This window comes from Thunnus maccoyii, chromosome 21 (assembly GCF_910596095.1).
Source record: "Thunnus maccoyii chromosome 21, fThuMac1.1, whole genome shotgun sequence".
Classification (NCBI taxonomy): domain Eukaryota; kingdom Metazoa; phylum Chordata; class Actinopteri; order Scombriformes; family Scombridae; genus Thunnus; species Thunnus maccoyii.
Window position 1 is genome coordinate 6,059,347 of NC_056553.1, and position 16,939 is coordinate 6,076,285.

A 16,939-nucleotide genomic window follows, 5' to 3' on the forward strand; every position below is an offset into this window, starting at 1 on the left:
GGTTGGGGTTGCCAACATGGATGTTCAAATCTCCTGATATAGACAGACAGTCATATTCCATAGAGATTATGGACAGTAGTTCAGCAAACTCATCAAAGAAACTACTAGAATATGCATGGCAGTCTGTGTACACAGTCAGGAGTAAAACACGAGGGGAACATTTCAATACAGCAGCAAGATATTCAAACAATGAAAAGTCTCCAAATGATACCTGCCTACATTGAAATAAATCTGAAAAAATAACAGCTACTACTCCTCCTGTCTTATCAACTCTGGGAGCATCAATGAATTTAAAATTCAAGGGTGCTGACTCAGTAAGAACAGCCACTCTGTGATTCAAATCAAGCTAAATTTCAGTAAGAAACATGATAATTTATGACTAATAATCAGGTGACTGATTAGGAGAGACGTATTCGATAGTGATCTTACATTAAGTAGCGCCGCTTTAATGGTTGTAGTGACAGAGTGTAGGGACACAATGGGCTGTTGGGGAACAGCAATTAGATGTGATGTATTTACAGTACATGTTGAATACTGTTTGTTTAGTCTAGCAGTGATGCTGACAAGACTGACATGAGTTTACACTTAGAGCAGTTTGATAGTCAGGCTGTTGTGACACAGTGTTCTTGGCAGTGATGGGGCTGCAGGTCAAGGGGGAGGCGGAGGGGGACGTGTAGGGTAGTAGTAATAGTAGTAATAGTAGTGGGTGTTCTTCTTGCTGAGGGTACAGTGCAGCTCGGTTGTTGGCGGTTGGTGGCGACTTTTCTGTTAGCTCCACAATAAGCCACAGGGAGCTGGTTAAGTCCTCTGCTTGCAGATTGCCTGCCCTTATCTCCTGAAATGTGAAAATGTGTTTCTCCGCTGCAGTGATCATTATTCTAGGCACTCAGGCACAGACTAATCCCCTCAACTGCACTCCGAGAGAAAGAGAATGAGAAAGGCAGAACGCTCCTCTGACTGCACATATGTCTGTATTTCAACAACTGTATGATTTGAAGGGAAAAAGAAAGAAAATAGGGATGACATGCTTCGAAAAAAAGGGCGTGAGGGGAAAAAGAACAGCAAGAGTAAATATCACTTTCCACCTCAAAAGTCTGTTTATTGAATAAACCTGGGGTTTTAATCACAAATGTCCTTACTAGCCTGACAAAGCAGAGAAAAAAAAGGTTATTTGTTGGTGAAACATGTATTTGCTAATATTATTTGATGCATGAATGAACCATAAAATCCCACAGCCAACAAAAACAATCCCTCAGCATTTATGAAGCGTCGTGTCCTGAGAATCAGACAATATGATAGCAGCGATATTTGCTGCACATTCAAAGCGTCAGTTTGTCGATGCACTAACAGCATGAAGACGTGGTTACTCTAACATTAAATTCATCCACTGCTTTGAAGTTTATGATTGTTTGGTTTGCTGGCTGATTGCTAGCTCTACTCCTACCTTTAGGGTGTTGTTGTTCTCTCTATGTGTGTGTGTGTGTGCATGCGTGTGCATATATGTGTGTGTCTGGTGAGTGCTGCTGATGAAAGCAAAACAAACATAAACAGCTAATCCTGGATGATAATAAACCACTGAGAAGAAACATAAACATTATTAAGGAATCAATTTGACATGCGTGTTTAAAGAGATGAGGTCTCCAGATGGTTAGCACAAAAAACATTTAATTATGTGGGTTGGGACTGGTGTGCAGTGTCCTAATGTGGCCAGGAGACAGAATGACCCTTAATTAGACAAAGACGGGGGAGGAGGAGGAGGAGGAGGAGGGGGAGGATTAATGCACTAGGCACGTACTGCTCTGTATTATTATTTTTTTTTTGTTTTTTTTTTTCTTCCTCCCTTTGCTTGATTAAAAACTCTGGACATTAGCAAGCAGCAAATGAGCAGATCTACTACAGGGAATTGCCAACACTTTCTTTGTCGATAATTGATTTCATCAAAAAATATGTCAAGTTTTGAAATAGGCATTAAACGATAAGGTATGTGATAAATAGTGCAAACAGAAATGGAATTCTAATTATTGCACGGTCAATATAAAAAGCACCCGTATGCTAAGAAATCTGCAAGGTCAAACATAACACATGCATACCGCTATGTTTCACTTGGCCTTGGCAGCTGGAAATGTTATGTGTACTTTTTTTACTAACGTTCTCACATAAAGGATAGCACAGAGCGACTTCTGGGAATAAGTGAAGCGGCCAGCCTGTCAAGAACATTTTTAATCCCCCTGAGGTATGCCGTAATCCCCAATGACACCTTTCTGGGGGGGCTGATGCATTTGGGAAATGACAGCTTTGTGCATGAGTGAGACGCAAATGCTTGGTAGGGGACAGGGCTTCTCTAGATATGAGACAGGAGACAACCTACTCCTCCAAAGGGAGGTGTGAATGTCTTCGTGTCAATCAGCTCAGCATGGCGCTTTGAAGTAGTCAGGCAGGTTACAGACTGGATGGTAATTTTTAGAAGACGATGCAAATCCCCAAACCCTGAATGAATATGAACTGCAGTGAAATGTCTGCTGTAACTTAGTTGGAGGATGTTGTGCAGCTTTTGGATAAAAAGCTGCACAAACTCTCAATCCTTGGTCAGAAAACCTTGAATTGTACCATCATTTGGTGTCTAGCTGCTGCTAAAATATGCAGTAAATAATGTTAGATTTGACAGAACGGGAACTTCAACCCAAACTAGGAGGAATACCCCTTGTTTTATCCTGTGTTTATTTGCAGAGCAAAGTGGCAACCTCTAAGAAAGGTGCCTAAATGTTTTATTCATACATCTAAAAATGGATTGTGCTGTGACAGAATCAGGCAACTGTCTTGTATGTACAGTAATAGCTCAACAGTGGGAATGGAAAAAAAAAAAAAAAAAAGTGAAGTGAGGTTTTTACATAAAATTGCTTTTCACCCACGCTTTGTCATGCAGGAAACAAGTGTATGTAGATTGGAATGTTTTCAGTGTTTAACCAGTGAAGTGTTATATGAAATAACAAGGAACATTTCACAGCTAGTGTTGTTACATGGCGTTGATGGAAAGAGAGACATTCTGGAAATGGCAGGAATAAGATACTTACTGTGTTAGACACTGAGATATTTTTATTTAACTGAAACGTGCACACATGGGTGTGGAAGTACATGCGTGTCTGCAACTTAAGATTTGTTTTTCATCATCGATTAAGCTTTTAAATATTGGTTTTGATGAGCAAATGAATCGATTGTGTGAAAAAGCCCATCACTGTTTCCCGGACCTCAAGCTGACATCTTCAGATTTGCTTGACGTGTTCAACCGACAGTCCCCAAAACCTTTAGATATTCAATTTACAATGATATAAAACACAGAAAAGAAGTGAATTCTCACATTGAAGAAGTTGGAATCACAATTTTACTACCTTAAAAAGTTTTAAGATTAGCGTAGCTTTAAATAATTACTGATTATATAAGAGTAGTTTCATTGAGTCAGTTTTTCAAGTGTACATTCAGTTTTCTGTGAAAAAGAGATTCATTGATTTTTTTTTTCCCTCACCAGTTTTATAAGGAGTTAAGTTCAACAGTCTTTGTTTGGAAAGGCTCATCATTATGCAGTCAGGGATAGAAATGTATCTTTAATGCTGTGTCCTTGATATGGTCACACTTTCATAGACTAAAAAGATGAAAAAAAAAAAAAAAAAGCCTAAAGAAAACCAAGTGAATTGAGTTCTTCCACTTCCATTGATTCAGCAAATGCAGAAAATAACACTCGAAGCTCATGTCTGCTGTCTGTGCAGGCATGTATAATTTCCAAAGTGCATTCCTCTGTCCACAGGCTGAGACGTTCAAACATATTAGCACCATTTACACACTTGAGACTAAAACCATTCGCCTTCACTCGCTGTCAGAAAACAAGGCAGAAACTTCATGTTTCCTAAAGCTGATGTGCTGACCAGTTCTGTCTCATTCAAATATCAAATTTTAACAGCAGTTAGAGGCAGAGCCATTAAATGAGTGTCAGAGTTGCTTCCGAGACTCTTAATAATCTCATTACTGTACATCAAGAAGCCAACCATCCTGCTGGGAAGACAACGATTCATTCTGTTTCTCCCAGCAGATGTCAAAATAGAGGACAACTATTAGGGCGGATCTCCACGATGTGCATCGACGGCACGTCTTCAGCACGCCCCTCATCACTGTCTCTTGATGTATGGTCATTAGTGGTGCGCTCCATCATCAGGGTTTACTGTGACTGTTACAAATCAATCGAAGAGAAGGGGGCCGTTCAGAGGAGTTGATTGGGAGGGAGCATGGTCAAAATGTGGTGATAATCAGACAATCAAGCACGCCCACATAAAAAGTGATTAAGTCCTCTTGAGTGAAGTATAAGAGCCGAGATTTAATCAAAAACAAACCCACCCCCCTTCGCTAATTGCAAATATGAAGCCAAGGCACTGATCATCAGCTAGGGCACGTAGCCTGCTCATTCCCCCCCCCCCCCCCCGGCCGCCCCTCCTCCCCCTTCATCACCCCCCACCTCACCATGCACATTGTTGATGGAATAAACGCTCTGTACCCTGACTCCCACCTTCAACTCCCAATTCTGCATCGGCGAGGTCTGCTTTCAACTTCAAAGTCATGCGGTTTTAACGAATCTTTCGCAACCAACGTGAGGTAAATGTCGCTGTACTGTTTGTCCAGCGTTTGTCTGATTACAAGAGTTTTGAAATCACAACGTAGAAAACACAGATAAACAAAGATTTTGAGCTCTCAGTGGTGCATAAACGGCTATTTGTGCCTGTAGCCTGTAGGCCCATTTAGATATGTCATGAAGTTGATGTCTCAGTGAAATTGCAACTTGCTGGAAGATCGACTATAAATCAGCATGGGATCAATCAGCTAAAATGTAGCCTCTGTGGTTGTATTTTGGCATATTTCATGTCCTCCCTCTGGTATAAAATGTGATACTGTGATTTCTTGTAATTGTCACATCCACAGTTTTATGTTGAACTTGCTCATTTTCTGCCACAGATAGAGAGATATTCTCCTTGTTTACCTCCTTTCAAACACAGCTCATGATAAGTGGACATAACAGCGGTAAACCAACATCCTCATACACAACCGGAGAGCAAACAAGGATAGCGAGGCACATACATTATGTGGATCTTGTGCGTTGAATACGGCCAGGCCATTACAAAGGGCATTTACCAATAATGCAATTCAACCAGGCACATACATTATCAGGATCTGTAAAATGAAAAGGACAAAGCCAGTGAAGAGGAGAAAATAGGTAGAAGAGCAAAATGGATGAAGGTCAAGCTGTGTAGCAATTAATAATGTATCTGGATAGCACTCAATAGAGCGTGTCCTCCAGCGGCGCTATGTAATTATTAAAACTGTGTTACATGTCATGTACACCTTTTTCCAAAAAGTTGATATTCCCCAAGCTCCATTGAAGTTCGTTGATATAAGGAGATGAATTTCATTTTCTTGACTCTACCTGAAATGGGAAATGATTTATGTCTGTTTGAATTGCTGCCACTTCTAAGCATTTTGGCTGATTATCGCAGCACCATGTGGCCAGTCAGCTCTATATTTATTCAGCAGAAGAATTGGCAGGAATAGAATAATTGGCGTGTTGGTAACGTCTAAACCGAGACTGAATGCTGCAATGGTGCATACTGTTCTGTTTTCACAGAAATAGAGAGAGTTTTTGCACAAGTTACACGCTTTAAGTGCCGCCTTTTGGCCGTTCATTCCATAAAAGTTTGTGCTAATAAGTGTTTGTAAGAGATCCTTCTTAAAACAGACACAAATGGTGGAATGAATAGCTGCTGGATGATGTGATAACTTTAATGTAAACAATGAAACATTGCTTTAGTTAGGCTGAAAGAAAGAAAGAAAGAAAGAAATGCAGTTACAGATCATATTTAATTATCCAGCAGGCCTAGATTATGAACCAAAGGTATCAAATTACTGACATTTTCAATCTCTTACTAACCCAAATTTTGATGAATAAAGTCTGAATTAAATAATTAAATATAGTATAGCTAAACAGAACAATGTTATAACCAGATGTTCAACCAATCCAGTAAGCCAAAAGGCCAGTCCAGAAGTCCAAAATATATGACATGTACTGACATTATTTGTTATTATTATTATCAATTTATCATGGTTTTGATATTAGATTGTATCATCCAGCTGTATTGCTTAGTTATTATTACTTTATCAATAGGTTTTGAGATAGTATTAACTAATAATGGATTTGCCTCTTAGAGTAGGAGGAATAATGCATCTGGTTATTATATTAGTTTTTGTTGTTATTAAGTCAATTAAAACAGTAATGTGATGCTAAGAAAGGCTGGTTAATGTAATAATTTACAATACATCTGTCAGCTTGTTACATTTGTATCTATTCTGAGGGGAAATGATTAGCTGATAATCAAGAAACAAAATTAATTGCTTACATATTTGATCAATACCAATATTTACTGCTTACAGCTCCACATTTTCTCTGTTATTCATCAGTGTAATTTCCACACTGTGCTCTTGTTAGTCGTGATTTGTGACTTTTCATTTGTCATCGACTCTAGCGGACTAAATGTGTGACTGAACAACTGTAATCAGAAGTTACAGCTTTAGTTTGATTACGTTTGAGACCCATTAAGTTTATTATATTATCCAGCATCATTACACCAGTAACAATACTATTTAATGTTGCAGAAATGATACTCTAGAGGTGGATTTCTGTCAGACTTAGACACCTGACAAGTGGTACGACAGAGCCAAAGGTAAACCGTTTTGTCTGTGAGCACCAATTAGCTTGTGAACACAAACACTTTAAGGCTCCTCTTGACAATGAGTATACAGAGAGCAAACAGTGAAAACATCTAGCTTGTTAACAAAAGAAGATGCACTTTCTCTCAGGTTGCTCCTCTGGGCATATGATGAAATTATAAGTGAGGTTCTCCCAGAGATTGAAGTGTTTTCACCAGCGACTTTAGAGCCCCAGACTTCGTTGATCTCTTTAAACTCCTCAGAAATGCATTGCCAGCTGCCAGCCACCAGCCACATGCCAGTCATCTATTCCACTAGTCTTTAATAAAGTCACCCATAGAGACAGAGAGATAAACACAATCCCTTGTTTTGATGCCCTGTGGAGGAAAAGGATTCTTCTAAGTCTTTGTGGGGAGATGACAAAACAACAAGGTTGCGGAGGTCATAATTTCCCCTTTCTCACAATGCCTCCCCAGGCATTACTGATCAGAGATTTTCATACATTTCCATTCATTATTTACTGCATGGACTGGACATTGCAGCTATCCTTGCCTCTACACTGGATTGCCACACATATAGCTGATGTATGTTAAGCTCACATCAAGCCCGCTCTGTGGTTTAACAAAATTGACGCTAATTACATTAAGGCGGGTACTCATGAAATTTTCTGTGTGATCAAAATTAATGAGGTATAAATAAAATATCCCACCGCTGACGCTGAATGCAGTAGAGGCCCCTCTATTTTGAAATCATGTGACAGAAAATATGCTCCAGGCCCATCAGCTTTGACTGAGAAGGGAAAGATTTGAAAAAATAAATAGTTGAGGGGGTATTTTGACCAGAAAAAGTTGGACACAACTTACTTCTTCTAATCTCTTTGGTTTCCTTTGGCGTCAAGCAGTCACAGATGGTTAGTTAACATGAACAAGTTGTGTGCAGTTCATTTACAGCCGGGAGATACATCTGCATAATATCTATCGATATAAGTTTTCATATTTTGTTTTCTTTTCCTGCTCCTAAAGGCTGCAGTTGATTCAGATTTTTGGAAATGACTTGACTGTCTTGAGCGAACTGACCAGTGGATGCATTTACCTTTTTTTTCCCATTTGAAACCATATCAGTCACCCAAAATACCCAAAAAATATATATAAAATATATTCACAAATGACCAAGACAGTGATATTAAGTGAGATTAAGATCATTTTAAAACCAACCAAGACCTCATAACTGAAAACACCTGAAAAAAAGCATTTAATCAGGCTTATTTCTCAATAACCCTAACCCTTTTTTTGTATTTAAATGTTCAATATCCTCATATTTTTAACTCTCAGCTGGCCGTACACTGCTGTACTTTCAGCCCTGTGATGTTTGTGTAATGGCCCGCAACCTGTTGACACTTTTATCACCCATAGATTTTGGAAGGCGGTAGTCGCCATATGCATCATTGGTTCACACTCTGCCGAGCATGATTTATTGGCTTCTGCAAAAGAAGTCAATGGCTAAATTAGTACTTTGACTGGAGGCGAAATTACATTTATGAGCTGGAGTTGTAGAGTGCAGCTGAACAGAATGGAGGTGGACTATTTTTTTATGTAATAACTCTTGATTCTCTGCATTTCAATGATCATATCTTTAGGTAGGAATTGATTACCGAACTACAGCGAGCGCATGAATCTAGTTTTTCTAAATGTCTTTCGCTACATTAAAAATTTAGAGACCGCAGAGTGGTGTCAAACCGTGTCAACAGAGAACTTGTCTACACTGTCATTGATGTGTAAACACATTTTGGTCCTCGCTTTGGAGATAGTGTTTCACATTACTACAATCTAGCAACTGATTAATTACCTGATTCAACAGGATCTTTGACTCCTTATCTAATTACAAGCATGATATTTACCACGGAAAGGACAGTCAGCTCTCATCAAGAGTCAGGCCTGCAATCAACAGCAGCTTTCTAATTAGTAATTTATTTGCTAGTCCAGGTTTTGATTAGATGTGGCCTGAGGACCTCAGCTGTTCAACTTGTTAAATAACTCGTCTCTATGTATGTTTGAGCATTTTTAGCACAAATAATGTTGAAGTCTTTTGCTTTTTTTTAATTATTGATTTGTTTTTCCGTCGTTGTACAAAGTGATTGGAAAAGACAGCTGGTCAGAGCTGGGCTTCATGGTCAGTGATGCAACTCAAGCACATTCATTGAGTTTTGTTTTTTTAGCTATACAGGCTTTCCAGTTATGTCATATCTCCCAGCAAGAGATATCTAATGGATGTCAAGTGGAGAATTAGCTGATATAGTAATCAATTATGCAACAAACAGATAGGAAAAATATGTACAATGTGGTTTGGTTCATAATGGCTGCGGTGTTTAATGCTCTAAATAAAACTGAACAGCATGATAATAAATTGTTTCTAAATTTAGGTTACTATGAAAGTGGAGTGTCTTGTTTTCAGCTGTAGTCTGTACTCCAAAACACTCGAGCTGTGTCCCAGTTCAGTGACTGCATCAGTCAGATGTGTTTACAGCAAGATCATTGCAGCTGACCAGTTATTTTTTTTGCAAGCTTTGCCGGATAACGTATGTAAATCATCATGTATCATCAGATGTAGGGCCGTGTGATATGGCAAAATTGTTTATCTCAATGATTTTTAATGTATGAGATAATATGCTGCGTACCACGATATAAAATTCACAAGTAGGAGATTCAGAACCTGAAAAAGAACAAAGGGCTTCAAACAGATAATCTCTTTAAATGTGTAATCTTCAATCTCAATGATTCCTGCTTCGCAACATGTTTACAGCCAGGAATCCTTAAATCAGTTTTTTGATTATTAGTTAACATTATTCCTTCAAAGATACTATTGGCACCATGTATTTTGTCATTAAAAAAAAAAAACACAACATGAAGCAAACAGTAATGTTAGTTTGTTGCTTAAGGGTGTTTCTCTGAGAGCCTTGCTGCTTATTCCAGGGGATAGGTCTAATTGCTGGTGTGTGAGACTTGCACTCTGTATGCTTTATTGGGTGGTAATGCTTCAGGTGATATGTGGTATTTTCTGTCCTTGCTGGCGCATGTTTCCAGCTTAGATGACATACATACATCACCAATCTGTTTCGTGTTTGACTTGCTGCATTTTCACTACAGCGTTTTTAAAGTTATTGTGACTGTCGAGCTGTCATTCTCTGTGCCGACACAAAAAGGTTTCCTCAGAGGGAGAGCTCATCTCTCCCACATAACTGTCCGACTTTTGTTACCACACAATAGCGAGTAGTGTTTTTAGCTAACTCAACCAACTGTCCTGTGTTTATTTCGGGAAATGATTGGTTAGAAAAAGCTTTGTTCCTGTGATTTAATGGGTTGTACTGTTGTCAAGCACTGACAAAACTTAACAATATGTTGATGTTTCTAATTTTCTTACAGAGGACATTTTCTGTTGCGATCAGTGTTTTGTATCGTTTATATCACCCAGACCTGATCAGATGTATCAGCACTGTTCCCAATCAAAGACAATGCAGGAATTACATAGTACTCTTTGCTTAGACATGCACATCTAATTCCTAAATAGTCAGCCCTATTTAGAAATTTTAGATGTTACATGTAAAATACTCAACTCTCGTCCAAGGCACAGAAACAAGAACCATCAGTAAGGCTTTTAGAGTTTATTACAACTTCTTAAAGCCATTTATTGCATCTAGCATCGTTGTACTGTACAACATAATCAGCACATTTGATTTTTCATTGAAAAATGAAAGTTGCACTTACCCAAATCACTACAACAGTAGTAACTGAGTCATATCCCTGTTGATTAGTCTCAACCTGAGTCTGCTGTTCCTATCTGTCTTTGTTTGTCATAATTTTAATATAACAACTCAACTTGAAATATTGTTTTTATTTTATTATGTTTTTTGACTGATGCACCTGCAGTTCAGGCGCAGGTGATTTTACGTCTGTGGAGCTCCGTGTTGTTTTGAAAACTCATCATATTAAAGTGCTGAGGGCTACTCTCTTTTATCTGACCAATGCTGCTAATTGGCGTTCAACAGAAAATGACCCGCGTTTGTAGTAGAGGTTGTAATTATGGTTTATCATGTCAAAGCTAGTCCCTTTTTATGCCGTTTTTACATGATTTTGTTGTTGTCGTCTCCCCCTCTACATTTTGGTACTTTGCAAACAGGTTTTTTATAATATCCAGGCTTCTCCTGACTCTGTATAGATTATAATGGGAGAAAGAGTAACATATTATCTCCATACAAACACAGCATGAATTATTTATTCACTGCAAGAACGTGTATCTTATGTTCTCCAAAGACTTGCATAAATCTTGTTTGAGACTAGACTGAGGTGTGCTTTGGAATTCAAAGGTTGGGTTTACACCTCATTGTTGTGCATCTACAAATACAAAATACAATAATACCACCAGGACCGCCATTATGTAAAGCATTTTCAATGCTCAATGAAAATGGATTGTTCTGTTCTGTTCTGTTCAGCTATGAGATTTTCCTCAAGGAAAAAAAAAATCTATGTTTCATAACATGTTTTATTCATGGATGAAAATGAAATAGTTTAATTGATGATACCATGGTGCCCTGGTTTGGAAATTCAGTGGTATTGTAAAATATAGTTATGAAGTTTAAAACTGCAACCCAGCTGAGCAATTGGCATGAAAGTCTTAATCCTCTTGGTATCAATTATGGCTGAACAAGTGGCTTGGCTTTCCCTTATTCCTTTCTCTCCTGTTAGGAAAGAGGCAGTATTCTTCCATCTTTAACAGTCTTGTAAGGATTTCTCCCAAACCCTTAATCTCTGAAGATGCATGTCTTTTAGCAATGCTCAGGTGCAGTCAAGCCTGAGAACAATGTGATGTCTGAGTTAGATGATGGGGGTATTCTTCAGCAGAAACATGGGCAGAGGGCCAATATGCAGTGCAGTAATGGTTACAGCTATGTAAAGCGCAGATGTTTTTACAGTAAATGGCCATATTACAGTACAGATTGTATGGAAGTGTAGCAGATTTGAATTACAGTTTATTCTTATACAGAACAGATCTTATTTTTTACCATTATTGCCATTATTTTGTTGATTAATGATTATTTTCTCTATCAAATCTTCACATTTGAGAAGCTGGAACCATCTAAAGTCTGGTGTTTTTTCCTTGAAAGCAATTAACCATTCACCAAAATGTATGATTAACTTTCTGACATAATAGTAAAAGTGCTTCTTCATGCATTTATCTTGCAGCCATTGTACAGCAGTGCACTGTGACCATTGTAACTTTTACAACCACAAATCATATTTTGAACACGTGAATCGAAAAACTGCCCCAAGAAGTGATTTTGGCAACATTCTCTTCTTTGTATTCACACCCTCTGTCTGGTTTCCCTTGCAGCTTCACTCAAACTCAGATAAAGGCGATGGATCCGTCAGGTACATTCTGAGCGGGGAGGGAGCTGGGACTATATTTCTCATCGACGAAGTGACAGGAGATATTCATGCCGCTAAGAGCCTGGATCGGGAAAGGAAAACACATTATGTCCTGCATGCACAGGCCTTGGACCGCAACACAGAGGAGGCACTGGAACCAAAGTCGGAATTCATCATCAAAGTGCAAGACATCAATGACAATGCACCCAAATTTCCAGATGGACCCTTTGTAGCTACGGTGCCAGAGATGTCTGAAGTGGGTGAGTAGTGCTACAAAATAAACTGGACCTTCAAATGATTGTGCTTTACCTTCAGCAGAAACCTTTGTCTGAATCCCGCCCTGAACTGTCACGGTAAAGACGATACAGTTTGTAGCATGCAGTCATACAGAGGATACGCTCCATGACACAAACAATTACTGTCAAAATAGTTTAATTGATAATTAATAATTCCAGTGCACGAGTTCCACCTGGAATGTTTTGGCAGTGCACCACTTAGCTGTAGCGTGCTCATGGATGTATGCTAGCCGGCTTATCTGAGGAAGCCTGGTTACCCCGGTTACCCCTTAGTGTCACTGCTGTCAGAATGACAAACGAGAGACCCGTAACGCTGACCAAATGCAACACTATTATTAAAATAAGCTCCGTTATCTCGAAACGATACCGTATCTCCCCGTCCCCCTCCCCCCTGTCTGTGACTGTCACCTTTGAGTGAAGCCGTTCAGAACAATGATAAAAACATTTCATTTCTGACGTGGTCAGATTGTGAACGTTGTAAGAACCACTTCTGAGAGAGAAAATATAGTTAAAAGGTATTGCAGTAGAAGTAGTGGTTTCATCCCTCTGAGTGATATGTTATTATATATGACATCATTAGATTATTAATACTGAAGCATCAGTGTTAGAGCAGCATGTTACTGTTGTAGCTACTGGAGGTGAAACTAGTTTCAACTACTTTATATACAGTTAGATCATAAATCAGTGTAAAACAGCTGTCAGCAGGTGTGCTGACTCCTTGCAAGAAACAGAGAGGTTTTCTTTTTCCACTGCAGAGCAACTACACAATTTCAGCAACAGTTTCCACTGCAGCACAACTAAACTGTAATAGTTTCAGCCAGTGAGCCATTGTTGGATGTTTACATTTTTGAAAATAAAAGACCAAAATGTTTTTTGTGCTGTACAGAAATTGTACCAAACCATGAATTTTGTGTACTGTTACACCCCTATGAAAAAACTGACTGAACTTGATTTTTTATTTTTGTTGCTTTGAAATATTCGTCATGTTTGTAATCCATTTTATACCCACAGTAAAGACTAACCTATTATGGCAAGACCTTTGACTTTACATCCTGTGTATGTTTCAAAAGGACTCATGACATGTGCTGCTCTAAGAAGCTTTAAAAGGAGGTATTAGTATAAAGACCTGCATCAAACATGTTGTTACCCTGTGCAGCATTCTGGTTTGTCCTCTCTCTGATAATGTTCTACAGAATGTTTGATCATCTGTAAGCCAGCCGAGTCCTCTTTTTCCATCTTTGTTTTCTGGTTATTGTGATGCTTTCCCGGGTGGGCAGGTCTTTATAAAGCACTCAATAGTGCCTTCACAGCAATCCCCGCCATCGAGACTGTGGAGTCCTCCACATCATGGAAGAATGAAAAGCCTCTATCCACCTCCTCTGAGACTGTTGCTCTTCGCAATGCCCAGCATCATGTGGCAAACATCTATTTTTTATTTCTTTATTCTACTGTTCTGTTTTTAGCTCAAGTGAACAAAAGCCACCCTATTCTCAGTCCAGTGGATTCTGCCTCACAGCACAATAGCTCAAAAGTATGGTACTCAAATATTTCACAGCACTCCTTCAAAACATATGTAGGTTGTCCAAATGGTGGCCAAACTGCTGTCAGGGCAATTTTGCTTCAAATATACTATAAGATAGCAAATTTCTGGTGCTGAGAGTTTGTCGAAAACATTCCATTTATATCTGTCTGTCTAAAATAATCCTTTCACTCGCTCAGAAGAAGTTGAAATACTAGAAAATATCTCAAAGAGGGAGTGAACAGCTTCATCGGTTTCTTGCAGCAAGAAGATGGAAATGTGCAAAACCGATTAAATATGCAAACCCCAATAGACCTGTAGGCGCCCTCTTTATAAACAGTCAATATCTCCCTGGTTGCATTCATGAATATTCATGAACAGACAGGCCTGACACACATACAACTTTGCCAGTCAGTATTTGTTTCTAAGTCGGATGTGTCAAATACATGTCTTAATCTCTTCTGAGACTGCTACACTGTATGTTCTGGCACGTTGTGTGTGGAATAATGTTTACCGGCGCACTATTGACTATTTTATTTTTAGGTTTGTACTGTATATAAAGGTGTTGTTGCTACTATAAGAGAGAAATAAGTATATTATCTCATTAAGTGAGTAATGAGTATAATAGCTCATTAAATAAATATATGATTTCATTAAATGATTATGATTATTTCATAAATCATCTTTAACTCTAAATGAATGCATAAGAGGGTAATGAAAATATACTTGAGTCACTAATCTGTGTATTGGCATCCTTCGTTTAGTTCTAACGAGACTACTCATTTTAAAGTTTCAATGTTCGCTGAAAACTTCATCATCGGTTGCACAAAAAGAATCAATCGCCATTGATGACCCAAGGGAGGAAATCAAGGACTGTGAAGGGGAAAATAATTAGCCTTTTTTTTCCCCGCCCCCTCTTTTGCTCATGTACATTAAAGTAATCCCTCTTCGGTTCAGCGTCTGCAGCGTCAAATCGGCTGTAACAATCAACTGTCCTCACACTCCAGAGCACTAATCCCCCAGCATTTGTCAATATGGGCGCTCCCAAGTGCAGGAAGGGGCTGTCTGGGAGTGTGGCAGCTAATTGGTTGCGATGTTCTTTTTTCCTGTCTAAATTGATTAGCTGGGCATGTGCCAGATAGTCCGATGTTACTGTTTCATACCTCCCATCCAATGGTAAAATCAGATTTTTTGAAAGCTAGATGAAAGGAGTATCAATTTCCTTCTTCTGTATGTCTCCCAGCTGAAATGTCTCTAAATGGAGTTGTTAACCATATCAGTGTTTCCTGTCAACCATATCACTTCTGGGAAAATCACTGTTTAATAGTGGTTTCACAACTCGGAGGCAGAGGTGGTGGTTTGTTTAGATAAACAGTTATGATTAAATGAATGTTGGAAAATTGAGTAGAATTGCACACATGGGTAAGTGTCAAACCTTTAATAAACAAAACAAAATAGAAATTCAGGGTTCCATACAGGACTGAACACGTACTTTTGATTTATTTTCCCTTATTCGTGTCTCTCAAATGTGGTTTCTATTAGAAGCTGTGATCCATTGTAAAACACAGATCAGTGTTGATTTACTCCTCCATATACCCCATGTTTTATGAGATGTACTTGTACATTTTGTTTTACCTTCAAAATTCTAATCAGATTTCATGTCAGGCCTCTCCGAAAACCCACATTTGACATCTGCATCAAGAGATGTATTGACATATTTTATACCATTAAAGGTCTAGTTTGTAGAATTCAGTGGCATCTAGCAGTGAGGTTGCAGATATCAACTAACTGAATAGGCCTCCCCTCACCTCTCCCTTCCAAGCATGTAAGACCTATGGTGGCTGCGAAAGGTCCTCTCTAGAGCCAGTGTTTGGGTTGTCCGCTCTGGGCTACTGTAGAAACATGGCGGTGCAACATGGTGGCCTCCATAGAAGAGGACCTGCTCCCTATGTAGATATAAAGGGCTCATTCTAAGGTAACAAAACCACAACTATTCTTATTTTCAGGTGATTATACACTAATTAAAACATACTTATGGATATTATATTCCATTTCTGCAAAGTCCGTTCCACTAGATGCCACTGAATTCTATATACTGCACCTTTAAGATGACGTCTTATTTCAACCCATTAAGTCTCATCCAACATCTTGCTAAGTAATTGCTGCTTCATTATGGCACAGATTCATGAAATGGGAGTTTTTCATTTCCTGACCAAATGAAAGTGGGGATGAAGCAAATGGCACAAAAGCCTTGACTCAGGCTGAGGAAGAATGAAGTACCTGTTAGTTGTAATCAAGTTTCAGAGACCCAACCTGATATTTTAAAAGTGTATTACTATATGTTTTGTGGTTGCGACAATGAGTCCAATGAGGTCAGTAGAGATAGATGGATTAAAACCTTTGGTGTAAAATGGTACACAGTATGTAACTAGGTTCTGAAGGGAAATGTATATCAGGATATGTTAAACCAAGTACAATTTTCATAATATTTTTGTGAGAAATTCAGAATCCATTTTATAATACAAGATCATCTCTGCTTTACTATTGGCCCGCGGCATACCAGCATTATGTATAACTTTTTCCAGATTTTTAGGACTATAGAGCGTTACATGAATATGAACACTTACATTTTAAGGGAGCTGCAAAACATCTGATAAACTGCCTGAAGTGATGTCACTTGATGTTATGTGTTCATATTCATGTAATGTCAAAATGTTTTGCAGCTCCCTCTGGAGCCACAAAAGGCTTTATACTACTTTTTTTTTTCCACAAATGTGTAGTACTTCCCAAGACCTTTAAACAGACTTTGTTCTTTAAAATAATGTCTGTCCCATAACTAAATTAATTTAAAGGCACTACACCCAAAAGGGGTTTGGTGGTTAAGTGTAACGAGTCCAAAAACTCCCAGATGACCTGTGCAAAGTCATAAATACTTTTTATTAATCGTTTCAGTTTTTATAAGT

At 38.6% G+C, this 16,939-nt stretch overlaps 1 protein-coding gene across 1 annotated transcript in view; it reads left to right on the top strand.

The window, feature by feature from the left end:
• The window catches only part of LOC121888462 (cadherin-18), an 88,800-nt gene that overhangs the window by 23,185 nt on the left and 48,676 nt on the right, over positions 1-16,939 (top strand). The window contains exon 3 of the mRNA XM_042399971.1: positions 12,127-12,421. Coding sequence (XP_042255905.1) covers positions 12,127-12,421 — 295 coding nt within the window. The remainder of the gene's footprint in view (positions 1-12,126; positions 12,422-16,939) is intronic.